The sequence below is a fragment of the Echeneis naucrates genome, chromosome 21, assembly GCF_900963305.1.
Source record: "Echeneis naucrates chromosome 21, fEcheNa1.1, whole genome shotgun sequence".
In the NCBI taxonomy this organism is placed as follows: Eukaryota; Metazoa; Chordata; class Actinopteri; order Carangiformes; family Echeneidae; genus Echeneis; species Echeneis naucrates.
In genome coordinates, this window is record NC_042531.1 from 4,086,232 (window position 1) to 4,109,405 (window position 23,174).

The window sequence follows — 23,174 nt, forward strand, 5'->3', positions numbered from 1 at the left end:
AGCATCTACTTTCCCATTTTCATTTATTTTATTCAAATTCATGTCTCATTTCTTATTTGATATGTTTTTTTTTTCTATTATTACTTATGCTGCTAAGACACTATATTGCAAACACATTAAAAAAAACAAGCAAACACTGTTGAGTGCTGGAGCTCAGATTGCTGCAGGAATTTTGTTGTGAAACAACAAAAAAAAGCATTAGTTAGATGATCTGGATAAATCTGAATATTTCATGCAGCTGCTATTTTTTTGGCTGTTATCGAGATCTGAGAAGACAAAATTAATGTGTTCGATTGAGTTTGACCAGTTTGGTCGTTGTTGGTCAGTGAAAGTGACCTTAGCTGCTGAATTTGTCCTTCACAAATACAAAGCAACATTACAAGTCAACAATGTTTATCACAAAGATGAAGTCAAAAGGATTAAATTGAAAATGTTGGTAGTTTTTCTCTCAACATGATCCACTTCAGCTGCTTTAGAGTGCTGTATTCCTCACATAAAAATAAAATACATTTAAAAGTTGAGGGGAAAAAAAAAAAAAGTTATCTCAGCAAACTCACCAGGACAAACAACAGATGAAGAAACCGCCTCAGTCATCTTCAGCAGACCGGACCAGCAGCTGTGCTGCACGACTGTGCAAACCTCTCCAACGTGTGCGTTGCCTGGAGAACATCCTGTGGTGTCTGCGCTTCAACATTTCATTACAAACAAGTTTTCAGCCTCCACCGGAATATCACTTGCACTCAAAAGGATTCACGGTGCATCTATTTGAGCACAAACTAAAAAGGGAACAGAACGTGCCTTCTGGGTCACGATCATTTTGACTTATTCATCAAGCACAGCTGATGTGAGACACTACTCAGGACGACAGCTACGATTTTCATCACATTCCCTTTAAACTATTACAGTTATTACTTCCAAGGCATCCATTGGGGAATGTTGGGTGAGATGGAAGAGCACACGTCAACACAGGTCACTGTTTTTGTTGTTTTTTTTTTTATTTCAAAGAATATTTATATGTTTGCTCTGTTACAAAAGCAGTTTCAACATTCTAGATAGAGGAACTATTCCAGGAATATTTTAAATATACAGAATTATACATATCCTGCGGACTCAGAGACTGAAGTGACTCGCCAAAGCCGTATCCATGTCATTCTTTGATTTCTACAGAAAAAACAAGGCATCCAGTGGTAAATAAATGTTTACAAAGCTAAGGTGCAAAAGTCCATTCCACTGACAAAACCAGGTATTTTACAATCTAATATACAGCGCCCTGAGTGTGAGGCGCGGAAAGGAAATATAGACAGTTCTGGCTAAAATTAGAACGAAGGAGTCTCTGCTACAGAACTGTGGCTTCTATGAAAGCTGCTCCTTAATTTTAACCCAACAAGTGAGGACAAAGCAAATGCAGCTTAAAAACAGATCTCACTTCTTTCTCTATATCGACAAGTTTTGTTCAATTTACATTTTTGCCTCGCCATTAAAATTAAAAGTCAAAGGGAAGCAGAAACAATCATTACACATTCTGCAACCATGTAAATCACATGTGTGATGTCTCAATATATATAAATCAAAGTACAGGCTGTGACATTGGCCATTTTGAAATGTAAGTATATTGACCTGAGACATCTCAGTACTGTGGAATTGCATAAAACATGGAGGACCCCAGAGATGAAAATTAGAGGCAGAAAAGTACAGACAAGGTAATCATGAAACAGGATGCATCATTTCTTCAGATTAATAAACACACAAAGATCCAACTACCTATTTCTCAGTAACCCCTAAAATTTGATGATCCTCTTCAAGAGAAGAAGAAAAAGAGAGAGAAAAAAAAAAGTGTCATTGTACAAATAAGCCCTCAAAACACATACACACAGGTAAAGAAGACGTACATTAGTGTGCACACACACACACACAGTCATCTTAAATAGCTCAAATGCAACCACAGAACGCATTACAAGGCAGTGAGATTATGGGAAAGCTTACACAAATATAACTGTTAACATAACAGATCAGCTACAGTCGTGAATGCTGGTGAGGGAGAGATAACGAAGCTCCTGGCTCTTAGATAACTGCACGCTGCGAGCACCTGCGATCGGCCCCCACAGATACGACAGAGTGCTGACTTCGCAGAAACACGAGCTCCCACGTGAGCCCAGAATCTTTCAATCATTGTATCAGTGCAAGCAGCACTTAAGGACAGACTGTCAGTCAGATTGGACTGTACCTGCCTTCGGATGAGTTCACGCTTTAAAAACAAGACGGCGATTAAAAACTAAAAAGAATGACAGAACTTTTTTTTTTTTTTTTTGTGGCCTTGTTCACATAAATGGAGATGAATTTAAAAATGCCACTGAGGTTTTGAACAGCGTGTCATGGACGTGAATGGGGACATCAATTGACGGGTAGAGTGGAACAACTCAGTTTGTCAGAACAGATATGCTTCAGTTTTGATCAGCACGCTCGCCTAAACCAGCCATGTGTGAAGGCTCTCAGAGGAATATCTTTCTTCCGTTTTATTTCCGACTTAAAGTGATCCTGCGTCGGGAGTTATGGGCTGCCAAACGAACTTCACAGCTGCACTGTGGCTGAAGGGCCTGGACAGAGGACTGCACAGCCGCTCCAAATAAGGCAGTGTGAACAGATGGCCAGAGAGAAAAAGCTGCATTTTTCCCACATTTATCTACATTAGTGTGAACGTGGCCTGGCCCTCCATTAGCACTTCAGAAGCTGACATGTTGAATGGACTCTATAGGGCAGTCAGCTCAGAATAGTTTGTAGGGGGGGAGCATGTATTGAATGACAGATTGTGATATTCTGATTTCCATAAATTAATAGATAGTGGTGCACCGGCTGAGCTCTTCCTCCGTGTCGAACTGTTACGTTTGTAAAAAAAAAACAGCGCCGCTTTCCATCAACCTGGAAAAAGAATCAGAGAACACGAAAAACAACAAAAAAAAAAAAAAAAACCCACCCTCGGTGCCATGTGTAGTCTCACGTCCAGTGGCAGAGCTCACCTGTTAAACACACACCTCAGGCACCTCAGCTTCACTAGGCCGGCATTCAGTCGAGTTCGCCAGGCCCAAAAATGGTCAAAGGAATGATCCTGAGGTGATTACCACTCTGTCACACACACACACGCACACACACACACACACACAAGGCCAAATGAACGCACAGTTAGGAAGTGAAATATCTGAAGTACGTGTTCGTGTCAGGTCTGCTGTCTGTTGGAGCTTTAGAGCAGAGGCTGTTGATAATACGCCGCCTGCTGCTGCTGAGGAGCCTGGTGAGGTGGAGCTGCCACAGGATAGGACATAGGAGGCATGCCCGAGTTGTGATAGGCTGACATGTCCATGGCCACGCCCGCCTGCACTGGGTAGGATGCTCCAGCAGCTTGGTTGATGTACTGAGTGTTGATGGCGCTGCTGTGAAGAAAATCCAGATCTAACACTTATAACAAACAGAGAATGTGGAAAATTCCTGCTTTCCTTTCTGCTCTCAAACACGAGTCAATGTTTGGGACATCAACATGCTATGACAAATTATTCACAAACTGTTACTACTGTTGTGTATCTTCGTTGTGCGCTTCTCTTCAGACAGTGGTGCGGGGCCTGTTTTCTTACCTCATGTAGGGAGGCTGAGCAGCTTGGCTGCTGGGTGGGGCTGAGACGGTGGGGGGCAGGGACTGCAGTGGTCCGGGCTGGTCACTGGGCAGGTTGTAAGGCTGAGCAGGAACCTGTTGCATCGCTGCAGCCATATAGGGAGCGCCGGCTGGGCCCAGGTAGCCCTGAACAGACAGGAGGGAGAGCAGCAGAGCCGCTAAGGATACGGTTGTAACGCAGTGCAGTATTTCACCATTCTGCCAGCTTACTGACAGGGAGAGTAAGAAGGGAACCAAGTGTCAGTTTTCCTTTCTGTTATTTGGTGGCCCTTATTTTAATAAAAGGGAAGTCCATCACTGGATGTTTACTCTCCATGAAGAGAGTTAGACACAGAATATAGACAGGTAGAAAATAATGCTGGTGAAGTGTCAGGTAGTGTTGCAGCATAATTTTCCCACAAATTCAAAAGATGAAGGGGAGCACAGTAGGAAAAGGATTAGGATCTTTGTCACGTGCAAAAATAACCTGGTTGCCTGCTGTGCAAAAAAAAAAAAAGATGAAGGGTAAGCAGCACTGTGGTGCAGGGCTGCCCAGTGAAGTGCACATTTTTCTAAGTCTCGGGGGAGGAACAGTGACATGAGTCATTATAGAAAACCACTGCCAAGAAAACCAGGCAGACTGACTCTCCAGGGAGAGAGAAAGAGAGAGAGAGAGAAAAGAAAAAACAAGGCCAAATGAATGTCAAGCTATCAGGATGAGTCCAAGAAGCAAAATCAGCTATTTCACAGGAATGCAGGCATTAAAAACGTAAGAATCATCACCTGACTGCTATGAATGACTTTGTTCTAAATTTTTCTGATTTCCAAGAGAAATTAAACAAAAACCAAACATCAAATCGAGAGATCAATAGAATCAATAGATGAGTGGGATTCCACACTGACTTGATATTCAATGACGCACATGCTGGTAGTTAACACACAAACTGTCAAACTAATAAATCTCATCTTTAACAAAGAAAATGTCCAGATTTGAATGATCTAAACTGGGAATCAGATTCAGCTTCTGCTTTACAGGTGAGACAACACAGAGGACGACTGCAGGACATCTGCGAGATTCATTTGTTTTGTTGTGTATTCAGTGCATTAACACTGATGAGAAGTTTAACACTTTCAACTGTGAGCCTCGATCCAGCGTCATGCACAGAAGTGACTGTGGTTTCTACAGTTTTTACAGCTCAGTTTACTTAAGATAACGTTCCCAATCATGAATTCCATTAATAAAACTATTCAAACTATGCTCATGTTGCTTATGAAGACGCTAACTCTTTTCTAGTGATTGCAACCGAAATACTTACCTTAGAGTCTTGACCCAACTCTTGATGTTTGTGGGCAGTGTCATCGTAAACACTATTATTTCATGAGCCTTCCTGGCAGTCTAATTAAGAAAGGTTTTGGAGGGAGGTGATCCAATTCCCTGCAACCAAGCTTGCTGTTATCTTGGGCTTTATCTTGTGTCCACTTTGGTGATTAATCTATTGATTCACAGGTTTGTGATTTCAATCGCTTTAGACAGAGAGTCTAAAAACCGCATTCATTAAATATTTAACATCAACAAAGATTCGATCGGAGATTTATTCTGACCTGCATGGCCATGGCTGAGCCGGCCGGTGCGTACTGCGGCTGCATCTTGGAGTAGGACGAGTAGAACGGAGCCTCGTTCATGAGCTTGTTGTAAAGCTCCAGGGCCTCCAAAACTTTTACATTCAACTCTGACAACTCTGAGTGCTTCCTGCAACATGGAGAGAGAAAGACTTTGGCAGAACCGTCCTAGTGGAGTTCAGCTTTTTCCTCAACTCTGACGTCTTTATCTTAACCCTCATAGTAGCCGAAGTGGATATTGGATTATTAGAGGCATGTAGCTGGGAACTTAACTGATCATAATAGTGTTGATAAACATAGGAGCTGCACATCGGACTCACAGTACCTGTCAATCTCCTCCAGCTTCTCATCTATCATTGGGTTCATCTGTTCGCAGGCACCTGTTAGACCAGTTAGGGAGAGCCACAGAAAGAGAAAATGAAAAATATCTGTGAAGATCAGGCCAAATGCAGCTTCCACGGGCAGAGAGGCCAGATTTACACCAGCATTAAGTTTTATACCCTCCAGCTGGATCAGCTCTGGGGAGTCAGGAGCCGAATCTGCAGGGTCTGCATTCTGCAGCAGTGCCAACGTTCTGTCCATCTTCCCCTGCAAAAATCGAAGAGAGCAGTTCTGGGTTGGTGCTTTGATTCAGAGGTGATTTGGGTTTGTACATTTATGTCCACTGAACAAATGCAGTACCTCGTCTATAAAGACAGGTTCAGGCTCAGCTTTGGTTTCCAGGCTTGTCTCCTCAGGACTGACTGCCTTTTCAACAAAAGTCACTGGAGAGGAAAAGGTTCAGTTCCAATCAGTGGTTCAGAAGCTCATTTCCTCCAATTTGAAATGAGACAGCTGAAGCGCTCTACCTACCTATCTCTGGCTCGGCATTCAGATTAGTTGTGACGAAGTTGGAGGGGAAGAGACCCACTCCTCTGTGGTTCTCCCCTTTCCACCAGTTTGGATCGCTGTAAACAAAACCATGGAGGAAAGAACAAAACATGCGTGAGCTTCTGAGTCAGCCACAATGAGCGTCTGGCTGAGGTCCACACCTGCCACAGCCATCACAATAGAAAATGCTAGACTGAATAAAGTAATGTATTCTTTCCAGCTCTTTAAAAGTGTTGGCTGTGATGAGCAACAAGATAAAATCAGAGGTGGTCATGCTATTCAACAAACTATCTTCATTTTGAGATAATAATTTGGTTTATGCTTGCGGCTGTATCTCACACACTGTGGGACATTATGAGCAGGTCAGCATATGAGGTCAGCAGCACCAATGATCTTTACTCTAAAACTCATATTTTTGAGGATAAAGCTGAGCTGAATATTGATCAGGCTTTTTATGAAATCTGTACCTGTCATCCAAAACCAGAATTAGTTCTCCAGTTTTGAAGGTCAACTCATTATCTTCAGCCGCCTCAAAGTCGTACAGCGCGCGCACCTTCCGGACCTCCTGCCCCCCTCCACCGTTGGTGTAGTTCGGGGGGTCGGAAGTCACGGTGAGGGGCCGTGTCTCCGCCTGCTGCTTCTGCTCCTGCAGAGACAACTCAATGGCTGGAGGAGGTCAAGAAGAGAAGAGAGGAGAAAAGTCTTTGTGAAAGGAGCTCAATACAAGACGCAGGATTTATCAGTTCTATATCTTTTTTTTTTTTGATATTAAGAATAAAATCTATTCTCAGACTGATTAAAGCAAAACGCGGAATTTTGTATATAATCAATTTACATTCTTCCTCGTTTTATTTTTCTGAATATTGGGAAAAAACTAAAAAAGGTCTGCGTTTTCTGTAGGTTATGCTGAGATAAAGCAGAGAAAGGTGATTGCAGTGCTGAATTACGACACCTCACTTTACCTTTGGCCAGCTCGTCATCATCTGATGCTTTACTCGTGGCAGGTGTGCTGACCTTTGCGGTGGACCCCTGTGGAAAATATAGAAGGGAAAGGTCACGTCTGCGTGTGCGTTGGTGTGTGTACATACAGGAGGGGGCGAGGGAGAAACACACAATTAGAAAAACATATATGCAGTAACTACAGTGACACCTGCAGTTCTTGTTGGGGACTATAATGTTGGTCAAAGATGCTTTCAGACTGAGCAGCTCTTGGAAGTGACAAGGAGGTCAAAGAAGACAAAACAGATCATCTGGACAGGGCCAATGCTAACCAACTACTCTTGACAAATACTTTACAGAGGGTGAACTAATGCGTAACACTGTCTTGTGGTACATCTTACAAAAGCTGGTCCAGTGCAGTACAAAGAAAATCTACGCCAAGGGCAGATTTGCAGGAAGTCGATAATGCAAGCTGCTATTTCCTGAGAATTCACTCATGTGAGTAAAAAAATAACCAAGAAAAGCTGAAAACAAAAGCAGCATGAGCTAGACCAGACATATGACTGTTGATGTTGTATTCGCTGTTGTTTATTTGGGATAAGTATCAATTACAGGGCCTCGAGTCCAATGATAATAACCAGAGAATTACACAGCACCAGAAAATACACAATTTTAAATTAAATGATGTGTAAAGTAGGCAAAGCTGCAAGTAAGAGGTGATAGAGGACATGTGAGCAGATCCACATTTGGTTTGTGAAGTAATGCCATACATATTTGTAAAAATACTTACAGACATAAACATATAATCAATCTACTGTAGTTTAAATAAATAAGGTTAAGTTCAGTGAGTGACTAACACCCAATGGGTGGAGATGTTATTCCATGTAAAACTAACACACCCCACTTCACCCCCCTATAAACTGTAACAAGAAAATTAAATGCAACATGTATCAACAGGTAAACAAACAGAGCAGGACGCTCATTTGTTTTCCTTGGCTTGGCAGCAGGTGACTGTATCCAAACACACGGACCTTAAAGAGCAGTGTGAACGGTGGCTAAAGGCAAATGGGAAGAGCACCGCCACAGCATGAGTCACATTACCTGCTGGTGTTTGCAGATCACCTGACAGAGATTAAGTGTCCTACCTGCTGCCTTATGTGCCACCTGCTTCACATTAACACGCGTGTCCTGGCCCTTCCATCAACACAATAGGCAGCAAACTGCCTCCGCCAAAGCAATTAAACAAGGATGAGAGAGCAAACTGAATATCATGTCCTGACCTGTCTGTTTACACTGTAAGAAAGATCAAAATCTGTGGCCACTTTCTAAAATACACGCCTGTCAATCAGAACTGATCACTGTCATCTTTGAAAAGATAGATTTTATTTCTACACATTCTACAAATGTGCCTTAACAGAAGTCTCTTAACAGAAGTTCGAGGGTATTTATCTGGATTAAACAGGGTGACCTACAGAATGGCTGTTTTCAACACTGTGACCGTCTACCTCATTATTCTTCACCTGCATCAGAACCTGCTCTCCCTGTTATTTAGTCAAATCAACACACAGGCCCTGTTTATTATTTACTGCTCAAGATAGATTCGGGACACAGTTTCTTATGTTGGACCTAATCTTCTTTTTCATTATTTACATAAAAAGTGACATTTCAGACCATTCATTGTCTAAAGAAGCAAAGCCCTGAAAACCAAACACAGAACTAAAGCCGTCAGCCACTGCGAGACTATTAATGTATCAAATGATAAATTTGTAGGCCAGACACTTTACGAGGGCTGAGGGCAGAGTCCGCCTCGGCCCTTGACACAAATAAGGTTGTGACATCATTACTCACAGAGAAATCAAACAGAACAGAACAGAAATCATGCAGCCTCTCTGTCCTCTATAATCTCCAAGTCCTGAACTTGGGACACACAAAACATTTCCACAGAATTATGTGAAATATGTGAAGGAGGAAATTCCACTGGGGGCTCTTGCCATGCAAACGCAGACAGACGAGCTCCACCCAAGCTGAAGCTTCACACTGGCCAGACTCTGGTCTGCAGTGAAACCACAACCACAATAGCAGAGCACAACAACTTTCAGCAGGACAAAAAGAATCCACACACTTATGGACTGTAACCATAAATAGGGCGAAGAGTGTGGGGTGACAGCTGCTGACACGCAGCAGCTGTTTGATGATTGTTAAGTCACGCAGTCTAAGTTCCAACATGTTATGTTGCTGATTTTGGACAGAAGTTCAAGTTTTCTTTACCAGCGGCCACATTGAAAATTGTAGTTTCTTCACCACATTGGTATTCACAAATGACTCTTAGTTTATATGTGAGTGTTTTGTGGCTCGTTTTTGTGTAAGAGAAATCTTGGATTAATTTTAAAGTTGGGCACATAAAGGCTCCAAGTGAGAAGAAGATTTTAAAATGGTAATCTAATCTAGACTGAATTCTTTTGAGAAAAATTACAATTTTAATGTTGCTGTGCTGTCGACTGTTGATTTCCTGGAAAAACAAAGCTTGGGTTATCTATATTTAATAATGGATGGAAGAGATTTTTAAAAATCTGATTAAGAGAAAGGGAAAAATTTGCTGTGTATTAAGAAGTAGAAATTATTGTAACAATGTCTTGTACATTTTTTTGTTGTTGTTCATGTTTAAGTTGTCTATTTGATTAGCTCCTTTCTTTGTGCTTTTCTCACTCTGTATTATGTCAACATACCTGTGAGGATGCGGAGGGGAAACTGATGCCGTCCTCTTTCAGAGACTTAATGGTGGCGCTGATTAGACTGAGTTGTGGATCCTTCTGGAAGTCTTCCGCCCACTCCACCATCAGAACCTTTAGCTTCTCACACACCTTAGGGTGGGCCTGCAAGGGGTAGGCAAACAAACACTGTGTTGACATGTTTCTCTAGTGTTTCTATATCAGAGGGAGACTGTAAAGGCTGCCCAGTAACATGGGTTTAATAGGGCTATTAAAATAACTATGATTTGATCTGTGGCATTTCAGTTAACTTTCTTCAATTTGAGAGGGAATTTATCTGTAGGAATCACACTGTTCAAGCTTATACAAAGAGAAATAGACAGGTAAGGTGGTAAAATAGGAATATACCCTGTTCAACACGCTCCGAACTTCACTGGCAAACTCCCTTGAACAAATTTCCAAGTGGAATATTTTTCCACAGTTTGACACACAAGCACCCAGCAACTGCAAGAGAAGGAGTTGGCAGTGTAAAAATGAAAGTAAACAGCTAGTATGCATACAGTATAAAAAAAACCCTGGAGTTTTTGGTGCATTTTCATCAAGATGGGATTACTTATACCACTCACATTAATGAATTATTCATAGCCTGCATTAAGAGCTGTTGAAGCTTTTGTGATTGTAAATGGTCTTGATGACAATGGGGCTTTAACTGTCTGAATGAGCAAGCACAGAACCCTAAAAATAGAGCAAGGCATGTGACAGCACTGGATGATGATGATGATGATGATGATGACTCAGGCTGAAGAACAGCTCTGACACTCCTCATTTGAGCTAAATCCTCCCAGTATGAAATATTCCACTTTCCTGTACAACTTGAGCAATGGGAATATTAGACTGATTACAGCTCCACTGCAGATTAATTACATTACTGAACACTTACTTCTTAGATATATTTGGAACAGAAGAGTTTGACTGCCTAAAATCTATCATTATCAACTTAATTTTGAATGATTTGGTTATTATGGTATGGTTATTATAAACATCCGCCGTAGACAGATAATTAAAAAAAAAAAAAAAACAGGCCCATTTGGGATCGTATTTGAATCTTGGGTTCAGCATTTTTAGCTTTGGAGGATTCATTGTCATCTTAGTGTCCATGAGAACTTGGTTAGCTTGGAAAGGTTATTTGAGATAAAGATAAATAACCTAGGAACAAACTCACATTGAGCGCCTGCATGGCAACATGAGGCACTTTGTGGTTGACTCTCTTCATAATGGATCTCAAACTGTCCTTTGGTCTGGAACAGGAAAAACACATTAGAATTTATTGCTAGTATAGCTACTAAACAACAAGCACAGAGATGGTGCCGCACAGGGCTTCCTGGTATCTAGTGTAGACTATTCACAAATTCAAAGTCTCATTCAAATATGACTAATTTAAACAGGCAGCTGGATGATTCACAGTGCTGCTGCAATACTAATGAAGTGTTAGTATTCAAAGGAACATTTTTTACCCATTGGTTGTTGTCCCAATCTTATCGCAGATGTCCATAATGAGCCCCCAGTCTTCTGTCGTGTTGTTTTCATTGGTTGCTTTCTCTGGAAACACATCAAACAGAGTATATATGGTCCTGTGAGAAATTATCTTGACTGGCAACAGAAAGTGTATTCATGGACAGACATACCAGTGACAGTGGGTGAATTCCAGAGAAGTGAATAACAAGAGTTTGACTTCCAGAGAACTTAAAAAACAAAACAAAAAAATCTTGATCGTGTCTTTATAAAAAAGTAAAAAAAAAATTAAAAGAAGAAAGAAAACAGTTTTTTATTGCTGCTTTATTTGAGGAAATGAAAGTTTCCTCAGTAACATTTTAACTTGTGATCAGCATTATAGGTCAAGGTAAAGATAATTAGAGATAATGTAAGGAGGTGAGGTAACAGCACACATTTCCAGCCACAGTAAACTGTTTCATGAGACACATCATCCTGACCATGTCGCCCTCAGGGAGACACTGCACTATTGTCTGCTCATACAGGAACTGTGGTGTTGTAAGGAGAGATGTGGGTGGGGACCTGCCAACTTTGCATAAAATGTGCATGTACAACTGTGAGAAAAGACACACAGCTGAGCGTACTAACTTGTTCTAATCCCCTCATAACAGGGAGGGCTCTTCACTTGAACCCAAGCAGTGAGCTTATTAATCAATCAGTTGATAGACGAATGCAAACAGACCAATGTATTAATCATCCATCAGTTTATCTGAATATTTTCTTAGTTAGCTGACTGATCAAGAACATGTCGGGAACTACTGAGACATCACAAACACTTGACATGGTGACAGATTAAAAATAGGAATTACTGAATACGTGGCACTTATAACTGATATCACACTTCACTTCTTGATATAGATCTGCTAGGATCTGTTATGTATTTGTTATGAGAAAAAAAAAAGCCAAAAAAAGTGTAAAATGATTAATTCAAGTCTAAGTTTATGTCTGTAAGTGTTATGGTTTCATTGACAAACAGAAAATATTGATCAGCAATATTACTGAACAATGGAAAGCAGGACATAATAATGTTTAATTGATTGATATTTATTTCGTAGTAAATAACGATTATTTACTATAAATTAATCCGAAAGTTATTTTTTCTATATTAATAATTTAAATAATATATTTTACCTATCTGAATATCATCAGGAATTTAATAATGATCTTATTTAGCTTTTACAAGAATTGCATTTATACAATTTTAATCAAACAGAATTTAAATAGCTATACATGAATTGATCTTAAAGATGATCGGCCTGAATAACCATTACGGCCTGATTTTACATCATGTGGTTTTGTTTTTTAATCCAGTCATGGTTCATATCAGGCAGCATTGAAGTTTCTCATATCGCTTATCCTGGTTAGCTTCGGCTAACAAGTTCTCGATAAAAACACTCCGGAAGTTGTTGACAACCTGTCACCTTGAGAGATTCGCACAAACAAAGAGAGACTCAGACTCGTGGAGGTTGTTGTCGATGTTAACAAACGGCCTTTGTGGTTAAATAAAATGAAGAAGTGGTGCTAAGCTAACGTTAGCTCCAAGTGTCGCTGGCCCTCGATTAGCTAACTGACACAGAAAAAACACCAAAAGAAACGGCACTTCACTTACCGACATCTTGGTCAAACGGATTTTGGGAAAATAAAGGCATGTTGACGAGTTTAAAAAGGGTCAGACTATTTGACAAAAGGGAGGTTTATGCGTTCTGTAAATTAACGTTTAACCTAAACAAATATCTCTGCTGTCCATTAAATTCGCACCAGTTGCTCTTCCGTAAACTTGGCTGTCCTCAATAACGCCTGAACAAAATTTTTATCTATTTTATTTTTTATTTTTAGCTCAACAAGTGAGCTTGTTTTTTTTGTTAAGGCTGCACTGGATGCTTTAAAATATAGATTTTTATATATTTTTAAACTAATGAAAGTATAGCAGGTTTCAATAGATTACATAGAAATATATATAACACAATAGTTAACACAATGGAGACACTGACATCTAACGGGGGATAGAGGAGTGTGCAGACATAAAGATTTCTGTTTTTTAGATTAAGTACAATTATAAACTGATAGTTCAGCTCAAGTGTATTAGAGTTGAGATTAAATAATGACTTGACGTGTGAAGTGTAACTTTCGGCTTTAGATTGAGGGAGTTTGCATCCATATATATACACACTCACTCAAATTAGGAAAATTATGTCAAAACTACAAACAAGGACACCAAAGAGATGTTTCCTGATTGACACAATAACTTGCTGGTGATCAGGCTAAATGCAATCCGTCACAGCATCAGCAGGTGTGAATGATTTTTGCTGATTATAGACTTAAGATACTACAGTAAATATCAATGTCAAATATCTGTGTCAGTGATGGCTATCACATAGAAAATATATACAGTAAAAAATGTTCTCACATTTCACAACTTCTCACATTTTGAAAATTTTTAAATACAAATTAAAATGACCTCGCCGGTCATTCTTTTGTTGATTTAATATCATACCACAACCACAACATACATCAACATCAGAAAGATTAAAAATTAGCATGCAACTAACAAATCAAACTGGAAACACACCTGGTAATAATCGAAACCTATATATTCTTCTGTTCTCATTTAAAGTCTTAAATATTTGTGATCCATGAAGGTATTTACAGTCAGTGTAGTTTTAATCCGGCACATTAGGGGGCGCTCCTCTCAAAGCGCGGCCCTTTATAAACGGTGGACTTGACAAAGACTACAACTTAAGCTCAAGATAAGTATAACCTCATTAAAGACTGTGAGCTGCCGAGATACAAGTCAGAAACAGTTAATTAACTCAAATATGAGCAAGATTTAACAGCTTATAAGACTGGCACGTTGAACGGACCGATATTTAAAGCGATATTTATTCACAAACGCGTCCGAAAACGAAGGCGGAAGTGCAGAAGAGCGCTGGTGCAGCACTTCCTGGTTCGCTCCCTTCCCTTCCCTTCCCTTCCCTTCCTTCCCAGTTCCTGACTCGGTTGAACCTGACAGCCGCCGTGGTCCGGGACCAAAGAAGACCGTTCAGGGTTGCAGTGATGTCGGCAGCTGCTCCGGGGACCAGCAAGGCAGCCCACAGCGATGTGGCCCCCAAGAAGAAGAAGGGACCCGGTGCCCTGGCCACGGCCTACCTGGTCATTTACAACGTTGTTATGACAGCTGGGTATGTGTGTTTCCTCGTGCTAATGCTGCCCTGTGTGTGTGTGTGTGTGTGTGTGTGTGTGTCGCGCGCGCGTGTTGGGACAGGAATGAATAAAATGGAGCAAAGATTTCCCCAAAGTATTCTTATTTTTGGATGATTCGTCTGCTATATCTGAAGTAGTTACTGTGAGAAGTAGGAACGCCGAGAAGCGGAGCTGTGAAAATTAATGTCAATTTGCTTTCTAACGCAGATTAACTTTAAATAAGCAACAACCACCTGGCGTGCACTTTAACTGTGACCCCCCCAAACAAACAAACAAACAAACAAACAAAACAACAACACAGGAACACAACGACAGCTGCTTTTTAGCTCCATGTTGCAGTTATTTACACATGTAACTACTAAATAAGAATAACACAAAATAAAAAAAGTAAATTATTTAGCTGAGATTTAACTCTTTGCTGACGAGTTCTGAATGATTAAAAAAAAAAAACAAAACGTCAAATCTTTCCAGACAGCTTTATTGTACACAACACTTCTGGTGTCCACCATGATTTAACATAACACAGTATCTAAAGATATTGGCACTGGCATTTTTCACTTGATTGAAAATTTTACTAAACTAAACTAAACAGACTAGACTAATCAGTTGGTTCATGATTCTTTTATAGTTGCATACATTAAGACTCCTATATTACAAAAAATTCCAACAACAAATGAGGGAGATTATCTAAGAGAAGAAGATATGATGTTGTCTGTAATGCTTTCCTTTCTGTAGTCTCTGTTGTGTTTGTGAAAGTCGCATTTGTGACACATTTCTATCCAAAAATTAACAGAAGTTGAAGTTTCTGGATTAAATCGAAGGATATGCAAAGTTGTGCTGTCCTTTAAATGGATAAAGGTTTTCATATAAAGTCATAATTTCATAGAGTTGTGTTAAATGTGTTTGGCTTTAGAAGGCTGCAACATGAACAGCATAGATAGAGATTTTCCTTATTTACTATCATAATTAGAGCATTCCCTTCAACCCAAGTTTAGATCCATACTGATTCAGCATATTTATCTTAAGCAGTGTGAACTACACAATAATTGATAAATGGCATGGTATGTCATTAGTTTGATTGCCTGAACCAGAAACTTATATAAAATGACAACACAATTATCCCGAACCATGAGCTGAGAAATTTCTGCATGTGCTGTTGCCCTCGTTTTCAAACTGTTACACAATTGAATGGCGGGTGTTGTTTGATAGCTGTTCCAACTAGTTAGGTCACATTGTGTCCCACTCAGTGTTGATGGGTCACACAGTGCTTGCTTTGTATTGAGCACAAGTTAGGGTGTTGTGTGTGCGCACACTTTCACCGTTCATATGTAGCATCTGCCGTCTGCTCGATCAGCTGTACAATACCTTTCCCAAACATGTTTTCATCACAACTTAGAAATAGCCATATAAAAGGTAGCTTTGAAAGAAATTAAAGGAAAACAAAATCAATAAACTGCCATGCATGTTTTTAAAGACTAAAAAAAAAAAAATCGAGTATCCAGAGATGCTTAATCATACAGATATTCATTCATCGCAGGTCTTTTTGCAGCGACTAACCTGAGATGTTCTTCCTCTGCTGTCAGGTGGCTGGTTATAGCTGTGGGTCTGGTCAGAGCTTACCTGGCCAGAGGAAGCTACCATGGGCTGTACTACTCCATAGAGAAGCCTCTGAAGTTCTTTCAGACCGGAGCCATTCTTGAGGTGAGACAACCACAAAGGGCTGGATGTTATTGATGAAGTGAAATATAAAAATATATATTTCATCAAATTCACTGGCTTAAACGATCTTTGGCAGCATTATGTTATTGCGATGTTTGTAGTTGTGTTGATACATGGACAGATATTTGATTTACTCATTAATTCAAGACAATTAAAGCTGATATATATATATATATATATATATATATATATATATATATATATATATATATATATATATATATAAAAACATCAGGACAATATATTGTGACTGATGTCTGGATGAGAAATGAAACAGGTCACTTATCTGTATATCCTCTGCAACATGTTCAGCTGGCACACACGTGTTTGCAGTGCAGAGGCGGAGCGACGTTAGGTGTGTGTGTGTGTGTGTGTCTGATCCTGTCCAGACACACTGCAGCTCAGTAACAGGAGACTTAGTTTGGTCAGACGTCAGCATCTTCCATTCAAGAAATCGTCTGAGCACCGCCTGGCCACCACACACCCCGAGAATAAAACTTTGACACACATAATATGTTTAGAGATACTGAGTCAGTTTTTGTGTTATAAGTTTGCATACATTTTGCCTGTCTTGGGAAACGAGCAATGATAGTAATTTTTAAAATTAGTATGATTTATGATTCATGCAGCATTAATTCAAAATGAAAAAAATGAAACTATAAACCACAACCAAGCCATCCAGAGCTAAAATAAACCAATGGGCTCCAATCCCAGAAGCATATTGACTAATGCTCTGTTATCTCTTCCTTTTACAGATACTGCACTGTGCTGTAGGTGAGTCTCTTCAGTTTCCTGTAAGAGCTCAGTGTGAATACAGAGCGCTTCAGAAACCATTAGGCCTTTTACTCATGGTCATTCATTCATCATTTAGATCCAGTTAGATCACCTGGGCTGTTGTGCACTTCCCCTCATGTTACTCAAAATGCATTTAAAATGAGTTTCATTTAATTTCTTGATGAAAAATTTCTTTAAACGAGGCTTCCTAAGTATTAGTATAATTTGCACGGCTTGTATGTTTAAGGACTTGAGTGTCAAAATAAATCATGTCAGTGTGATTATTTTCTGATTATATATTTTGGCTGGTTAAAATGTGTTTGCTTATCTCCATCCTTGGAGATAGCAGTGGCCGATATCTTTTAATTTGTACTGGTCCCTTTGTTATTTTGACATGTCAGATTACATTGGGTAGATGTATCTGTGAGGCCGGTGTGTGCCGACAAACAGAGGCCTTTCACATCTGAAGTGGTTGCCAAAGAGAGAGCCAAGAAGCTGTTGGCTCTCGTGGGGTTAATGTGATGAAGAGAAGCCGACTGCCTCGCCTCACCGTGGTTCACAGTCCATTTTCTTCATTATCTGGGATTTGAGGCTAAAGCTAGCTGACCTTTCCCCCATATAGCTGCCTCCCTGCAGCTGCTGTGCCACTATGGCCACGGGTTAAGGAGTGCGCGCACACACACACACACACACACACCAGAAACAACTGAAGTTTATATGACTGATGGCAAATAGCTGAAATTTCACTCAGTTCTTGTTTCTCGGATACAGGAGAAGGTGAAAAAGATTCATTTGATTGTGTGGCTAGTAAAATTATTGACATCTGAAATTTAAATATTTAAGTAATGGTCTTGTTGTCAGAATGATGATCTAATTCAAACATGGTCGGTGTGTGCACTCAGGAACTGGTATTCGTTTATCCCGATCTATGTTCGTCTTTTGTCTCGTGTCTCAGGAATCGTACCGTCCTCTGTGGTCCTGACTGGGTTCCAGGTCATGTCCCGGGTCTTCCTCACATGGGCTGTCACACACAGCGTCAGGGAGGTAAGATGAGGCTTGCAGACATAAAGCCGTCTTTCATGATACACTTTGTCTAATTAATTTGTAATGATGTAGAGAACAGTGTAAATGGTTCCATTGATTCATGTCTAAAAGTGACCAGTTGGTGTGCTGTTTGCCTCGTCAATAGATTGGATGGGATTAGATGGGAGGAGTAAACGTGTAAGTAACATGCGATGGTCTTGCTGCAGGGTTGCAGGAATGAATTGATGTACTAATGTCTGAATTTTCTGTTTTAAGTATTTGGGGTTTTTTTCTATTGTGTGTCTATTGTATGATGTACTGACATTTTCTGCAAGTTGTTTTCGTGTCACTTCTCAGTGATTGTGTCTGGAAACTGTGTATAGATAGTAAGTGTGCCTTTTCTTTTTAACTTTGGTTTTTCGAGGATAGTGTCCTGCAGTGTGATCTGATCTCTGAGCGTTGGAAACAAACAGCATGGCTCTGTGTTTAAAAACGTCCCAATTAGCCGACAGCAGAGGAACTGCTGCAGCCGTGCAAGAGCCAATCCGTCCTCCTACTGTCATCCTTCTTGTGTGTGTGTGTGTGTGTTTCTGCAGGTGCAGAGTGAGGACAGCGTGCTGCTTTTTGTAACGGCCTGGACCGTCACAGAGATCATCCGCTACTCTTTCTATACCTTCAGTTTGCTCAATCACCTGCCGTACCTCATTAAATGGGCAAGGTAGGAAGCTCTACCAGAGACAAACCTCAGTACTGACTGAATGCATGAATAAATGAATTATGTCAGACCAAAGTGAATGTGAATTTCCGTTAAATCGTTCTAATACGTTGCATTTTCACAATTTGCTTCTTTACTTGTGAGAGTAATTTACTATTTTCTGAATAAAATAAAAGCTTTTGATAAGGTAAGCAGTTATGCTTTTTTTATATCACCTTAATTAGCCTGCTTTTTCTGGATACTGAAACAATAAGGGAGATTTCTGAACATCACAACATGACTGTTTAAAGGTGCTTCTTCAAAGAAGTCATCAAACGTATAGAAAATCTTTTTACTTCCCCATAAATATCTCCAGCTCCTTGCCTAATGGGATTCATCTGCCTCTACATCCAAGGCAACAGTTGTTAAGTGCCTCTCTCGTCGCAGTCTTTGTTGCCTGGTAGCAAATGAGACCGTCGCTATATTGGTATTCGACCTTCAGTTTGATTTGCACCCTGAGAGACAGAAAAATTGGTCGTGCACCCATGGAAAATCCAGTGAAGGATCAGAGAGGGCAGCTGCTGGAAGGAGCTCAGTGTCTCTCATATTTAATTGCAAGCTTTCTCCTTTTAAAGGCCTGATCCCTCAACTGCTCGAGGACTAAACATTTAGATGGATGCAGATGCAGTAGTATATCGTGTCCATTTGTATTTTTGATATCACAGTATATTTAGAGTTAGGATGTAATTATGTAAAATAGCTTGATCTGTGCACTGCACTTTGTCACATTGTTAGATTTTGTTTGTGGTTTGGATTTAAAATGAAGCCCTTAATGTGTCTCTGTCAGCTGATAGAATGGGCGCCTTCTCTTTATTTAAATAGACTGTTAGGATGTTTAAATGGCCTTACACTTTTTCTGTGTCTAAGGAAATGTTTTACTTGTGTCAGAGCCTGAGTACGTCCTCAAACATTCCTTTTTTTTTTTTTAAGATAAAAAAAAAAGAAGTATTGATGCCTGTGCCAACAATATTTTTATGCCCTTTTCTCTCTTATAAAAAATAATGTTCTTTCTTTTTCATCCACTCTTATTTCTGCCTTAGTGTTCTTCAGTCATGTTTTCTTCGCAGGAATATGTGCTTCTTAAAGCAGAGAGGATAGATGCATGTTGAAGATTTTTCAGGCTTATCAGCGACGTAAAAAGCAAAAAGTCGAATCCATATTTGTTGCTATTTATGCCAGCCATGCCGCCCACTCCTCATGCTGCTGGGTAATTTATTATTTGTCTGCAGGTACACCTTTTTCATCGTGCTGTATCCCATGGGAGTGACCGGGGAACTGCTGACTATCTATGCAGCGCTGCCGTACGTGCAGAAGACAGGCCTGTACTCTGTCACTCTCCCCAACAAGTACAACTTCTCCTTCGATTACTACACCTTCCTCATCCTCATCATGATCTCCTACATTCCTCGTAAGTTGACAAGCCGATGTTCATTTTTTTTTTGTCCTCTTTCTGAAGGGACAGTGTTGTAATAAGTAATGATTTGCTTCGAATCACAAATGGCCCACTGTGAAAAGAAAAACACAATATCTTCCTTATATTGTGTTTGCTTTTTAGCATCATTGTGTATCTTCTAATTACAATGACTTTATGCCATATTTTACAAAAAACATCAACACAGTCTGAAGTTAGTTTGAGCCTGAATACAAATGGAGTTACCCAGTTTGTCTTGCTGGTTCCTTAAATTTCACCACTGCAGTGTGTTACTCTCCTCCATCTTGCTCCTTTTTTATCATCTGTCTGCATTCATGAATTCACTTGAGTCACTTGAGCATGAATTTCAGCTGAACTTTGTGACTTATCCTGATTTAGCAGCAGTGAACAAACACTCCATGAAAAAAAAAACACTGTATACAATCAGCTACTGGTGTCAACACCCCTTCACCGCCAAATGAGATGTAGAGTTTAGTATATTTTCAAGTGTGTGATTAAAACTGAAGAAGTGTCCTTTTTAAGGGTATTTTCCAGACTGCCAGAAAGTACCCTTAAAAACTTCTAATGAAATGTTCAAGTCTCTTCCACATACTGACCCCCCCCACCTTCCCCAGTCTTCCCTCAGCTTTACTTCCACATGATTCGACAGAGGAAGAAGGTGCTGGGCCACGTAGAGGACTACAGCAAAGTGGAGTGAGCTGAACAGTATTCAGACAGATCTGATGAAGGGAAAATAAACCAAAACGACAACAACAACAGAAGAGGAACAAATTCATGTCTGCTTATTGAAACACTAAACTCCAGAGCTGACCTGGCAGATGATCCAATTATAAAGCAACATTATGTTTTGTTTTGTTTTTTTTTTCCCAGCTGTTGTCTGGGTTGTATAGATACTCACAAATCATGAACAAACAGGTGTTATTTTTTTTGTTGTTGTTTTTATTTCTGACCAAGCAGCAGTTACTTTTGTATAGTCAGAGCTTGCAGCTGTATTTTGACATGGATACAGTTGAGCTGCCGTTCGAAGTGATCAGAACTCAGCCACATCAAACCATTCAACCAAATCATGCACTGATAGAATCGATAACCTCCTCTTGAAATGACACTGTAGAAAATCCCTCGTGGATTTCTCCCCTCCCCACGGCTCGCCTTTTTGAAGAAGCAGCTTTCCTTTATTACACTGTAGAAAGAGTGATGTGAAGACTAGAGCTGCAACTAGCTTGTCTGTAGGATTTGCAGCTGCTGTGTTTGTTGGTCCAAACTGTCCAGACTTGTCCTTTTTTTTTTTTTTTTTTTTTTTTTTTTTTTTTCCTTCATTCATTTCAGTCAAAAGTCTGATTGCATTCCTAATTTGGTCCAATAAACCGTTTTCATTGTCTGCTTGCATGGTTTTCTATTTTTTCCCCCTTGTGTTGCTCCTTGTTTGGTGTCTGCTCTGGTGCTGTTTGACTTGTGACATTTATTACGTTGACTCTTAAAAAGTTTCAGTTTCACCAACTTTCCCAGCGATGGCTGTGAGTTGTGTCTTTTGGTTTCCTCATTGTTTGGTGTGTACTAACCTGAAGTAGCCAGTGCGGGTGAAGAAACTAGTCATTGTGCTATTTTTCCTTTCTTCCTTTTTTTGTTTAGCATCTTTAGCTCAAAAATCACATTCCTCCCCCTGATCTCTCATTAATTATATGATGTGTTTTGTAAATGGGATGCTAAAATCCTTCATCACAGAAGAGCAATTGAGACATCGTGACTTGTTATGAGACACTAGCAAAAAAAAAAAAAAGGCTGATAGCACAACATACAGTAGCAACAGCAGTTTCAAATGACATGAGCTTTGATATGTAACAAACAAAACTGCATTCTAACTTAATGTGTTAGATGTTTGACTCTCTGGACTTTTATTTTGAAATACGGAGTGATGTTAAGTGCACAAAATCTGTGGTCATAAGTTTTTATACCGAGGTTTGCGAGCTGAAGTGCTATGGAAAGGTGACGGCCCTGCCGGTGTGTGACGGCTGCTAAAGGAGGAGGTGAACACTGAACGAGGTGGATTTGTTCATGTGCATCTGGATGGTTCCATCTTTTCAAAACCTTGAAAATAGACACCTCTGGGTCATATCTGATGCATTGTCCACAATGTTGTCTGTTTGCGTTAGATGGCCCAGGAAAGTTTGTACACCACTGAAGCAGAGCAAGAACTTCAACCACTTGAGGTCAGCAAAAAAACTTTCCTGCTTGTGTTGCTCTGTAAAGGGTCCGTTCACTCGAATTACATGGAGCATTTTTCTCATACCCCCGCTGGCATCAAGCCATCCGGAGTGACTCGGTTTAATACGATGCCGTGTCTCATCTCTGAGATTTCTGCCTCCATCACGCTGCACAGCAGGTGAATTTAATTTAGCTGTTGTGTTCTCCACACTGAAAGAGTCAGTTTCCCTTTTAACTCAACTTTGGCTCTGGTTCTGCGTCCCACTGCTGGACCTACCGAGCTGCTGACTTATTCTAACTTTTCATTCCTTTAGATGAGAGACGATCCAATAAAAATTTCCCACAGAGACTTATTAAGCTGGAAATCATGCTGTTTTTCATGTTATCTTTCAAGGTGCTTCTCTTCAGAAATTAAGAAGAGCTTTCTGGCACGACTTCACGTACATCACAGGTGCATGGGCAAAGAGAAAAGTCCAAAGAGGTCAAAACTTCAGCAACAATAAACACAACACAACAAAAAACTTTGAGTAAAGACGTGTTATGGCCTTCATCCAAGGTCTGATAAAGTTCTTCTGTTCATCACAACTGAGTTTTGACCCTGATGGAGGCCGAACTCTCAGAAATAAACAATTATATATTAGCAAGTCTAAACACTTCTACTAAAAGTAAGAACTTTTTTTTAATCGTTTGTTTTCAGAAGCCAACAGCTTATTTTTATCAGCATCACTGATAAATCCACCT

The 23,174-nt window shown here is 40.1% G+C and overlaps 2 protein-coding genes across 3 annotated transcripts; one reads left to right on the top strand and one right to left on the bottom strand.

Annotated features, from left to right (window-relative positions):
- Positions 1–2,243: 2,243 nt before the first annotated feature.
- stam2 (signal transducing adaptor molecule (SH3 domain and ITAM motif) 2) lies at positions 2,244–13,097 on the bottom strand. Of its 2 annotated transcripts, none has more exons than XM_029492874.1 (14): positions 12,938–13,097; positions 11,292–11,376; positions 11,000–11,075; positions 10,186–10,281; positions 9,796–9,942; positions 7,093–7,159; positions 6,598–6,796; positions 6,113–6,207; positions 5,942–6,024; positions 5,761–5,848; positions 5,586–5,640; positions 5,243–5,390; positions 3,624–3,787; positions 2,244–3,422 (listed from the first exon to the last, which is right to left on the bottom strand). In XM_029492874.1, exons 1-14 carry the CDS (start codon positions 12,975–12,977, stop codon positions 3,236–3,238), a joined length of 1,530 nt encoding a protein of 509 aa, XP_029348734.1. In that variant the 5' UTR covers positions 12,978–13,097; the 3' UTR covers positions 2,244–3,235. The 2 variants fall into 2 exon arrangements, with proteins under 2 accessions (XP_029348734.1, XP_029348733.1); XM_029492873.1 differs by having other exon boundaries at positions 2,244–3,425.
- Positions 13,098–14,214: 1,117 nt separating this feature from the next.
- Positions 14,215–22,026, top strand: hacd2 (3-hydroxyacyl-CoA dehydratase 2). The gene is made up of 7 exons (XM_029492928.1): positions 14,215–14,507; positions 16,113–16,230; positions 17,004–17,022; positions 17,978–18,066; positions 18,642–18,763; positions 20,029–20,207; positions 20,846–22,026. Exons 1-7 carry the CDS (start codon positions 14,383–14,385, stop codon positions 20,926–20,928), a joined length of 735 nt encoding a protein of 244 aa, XP_029348788.1. The 5' UTR covers positions 14,215–14,382; the 3' UTR covers positions 20,929–22,026.
- Positions 22,027–23,174: the final 1,148 nt, after the last annotated feature.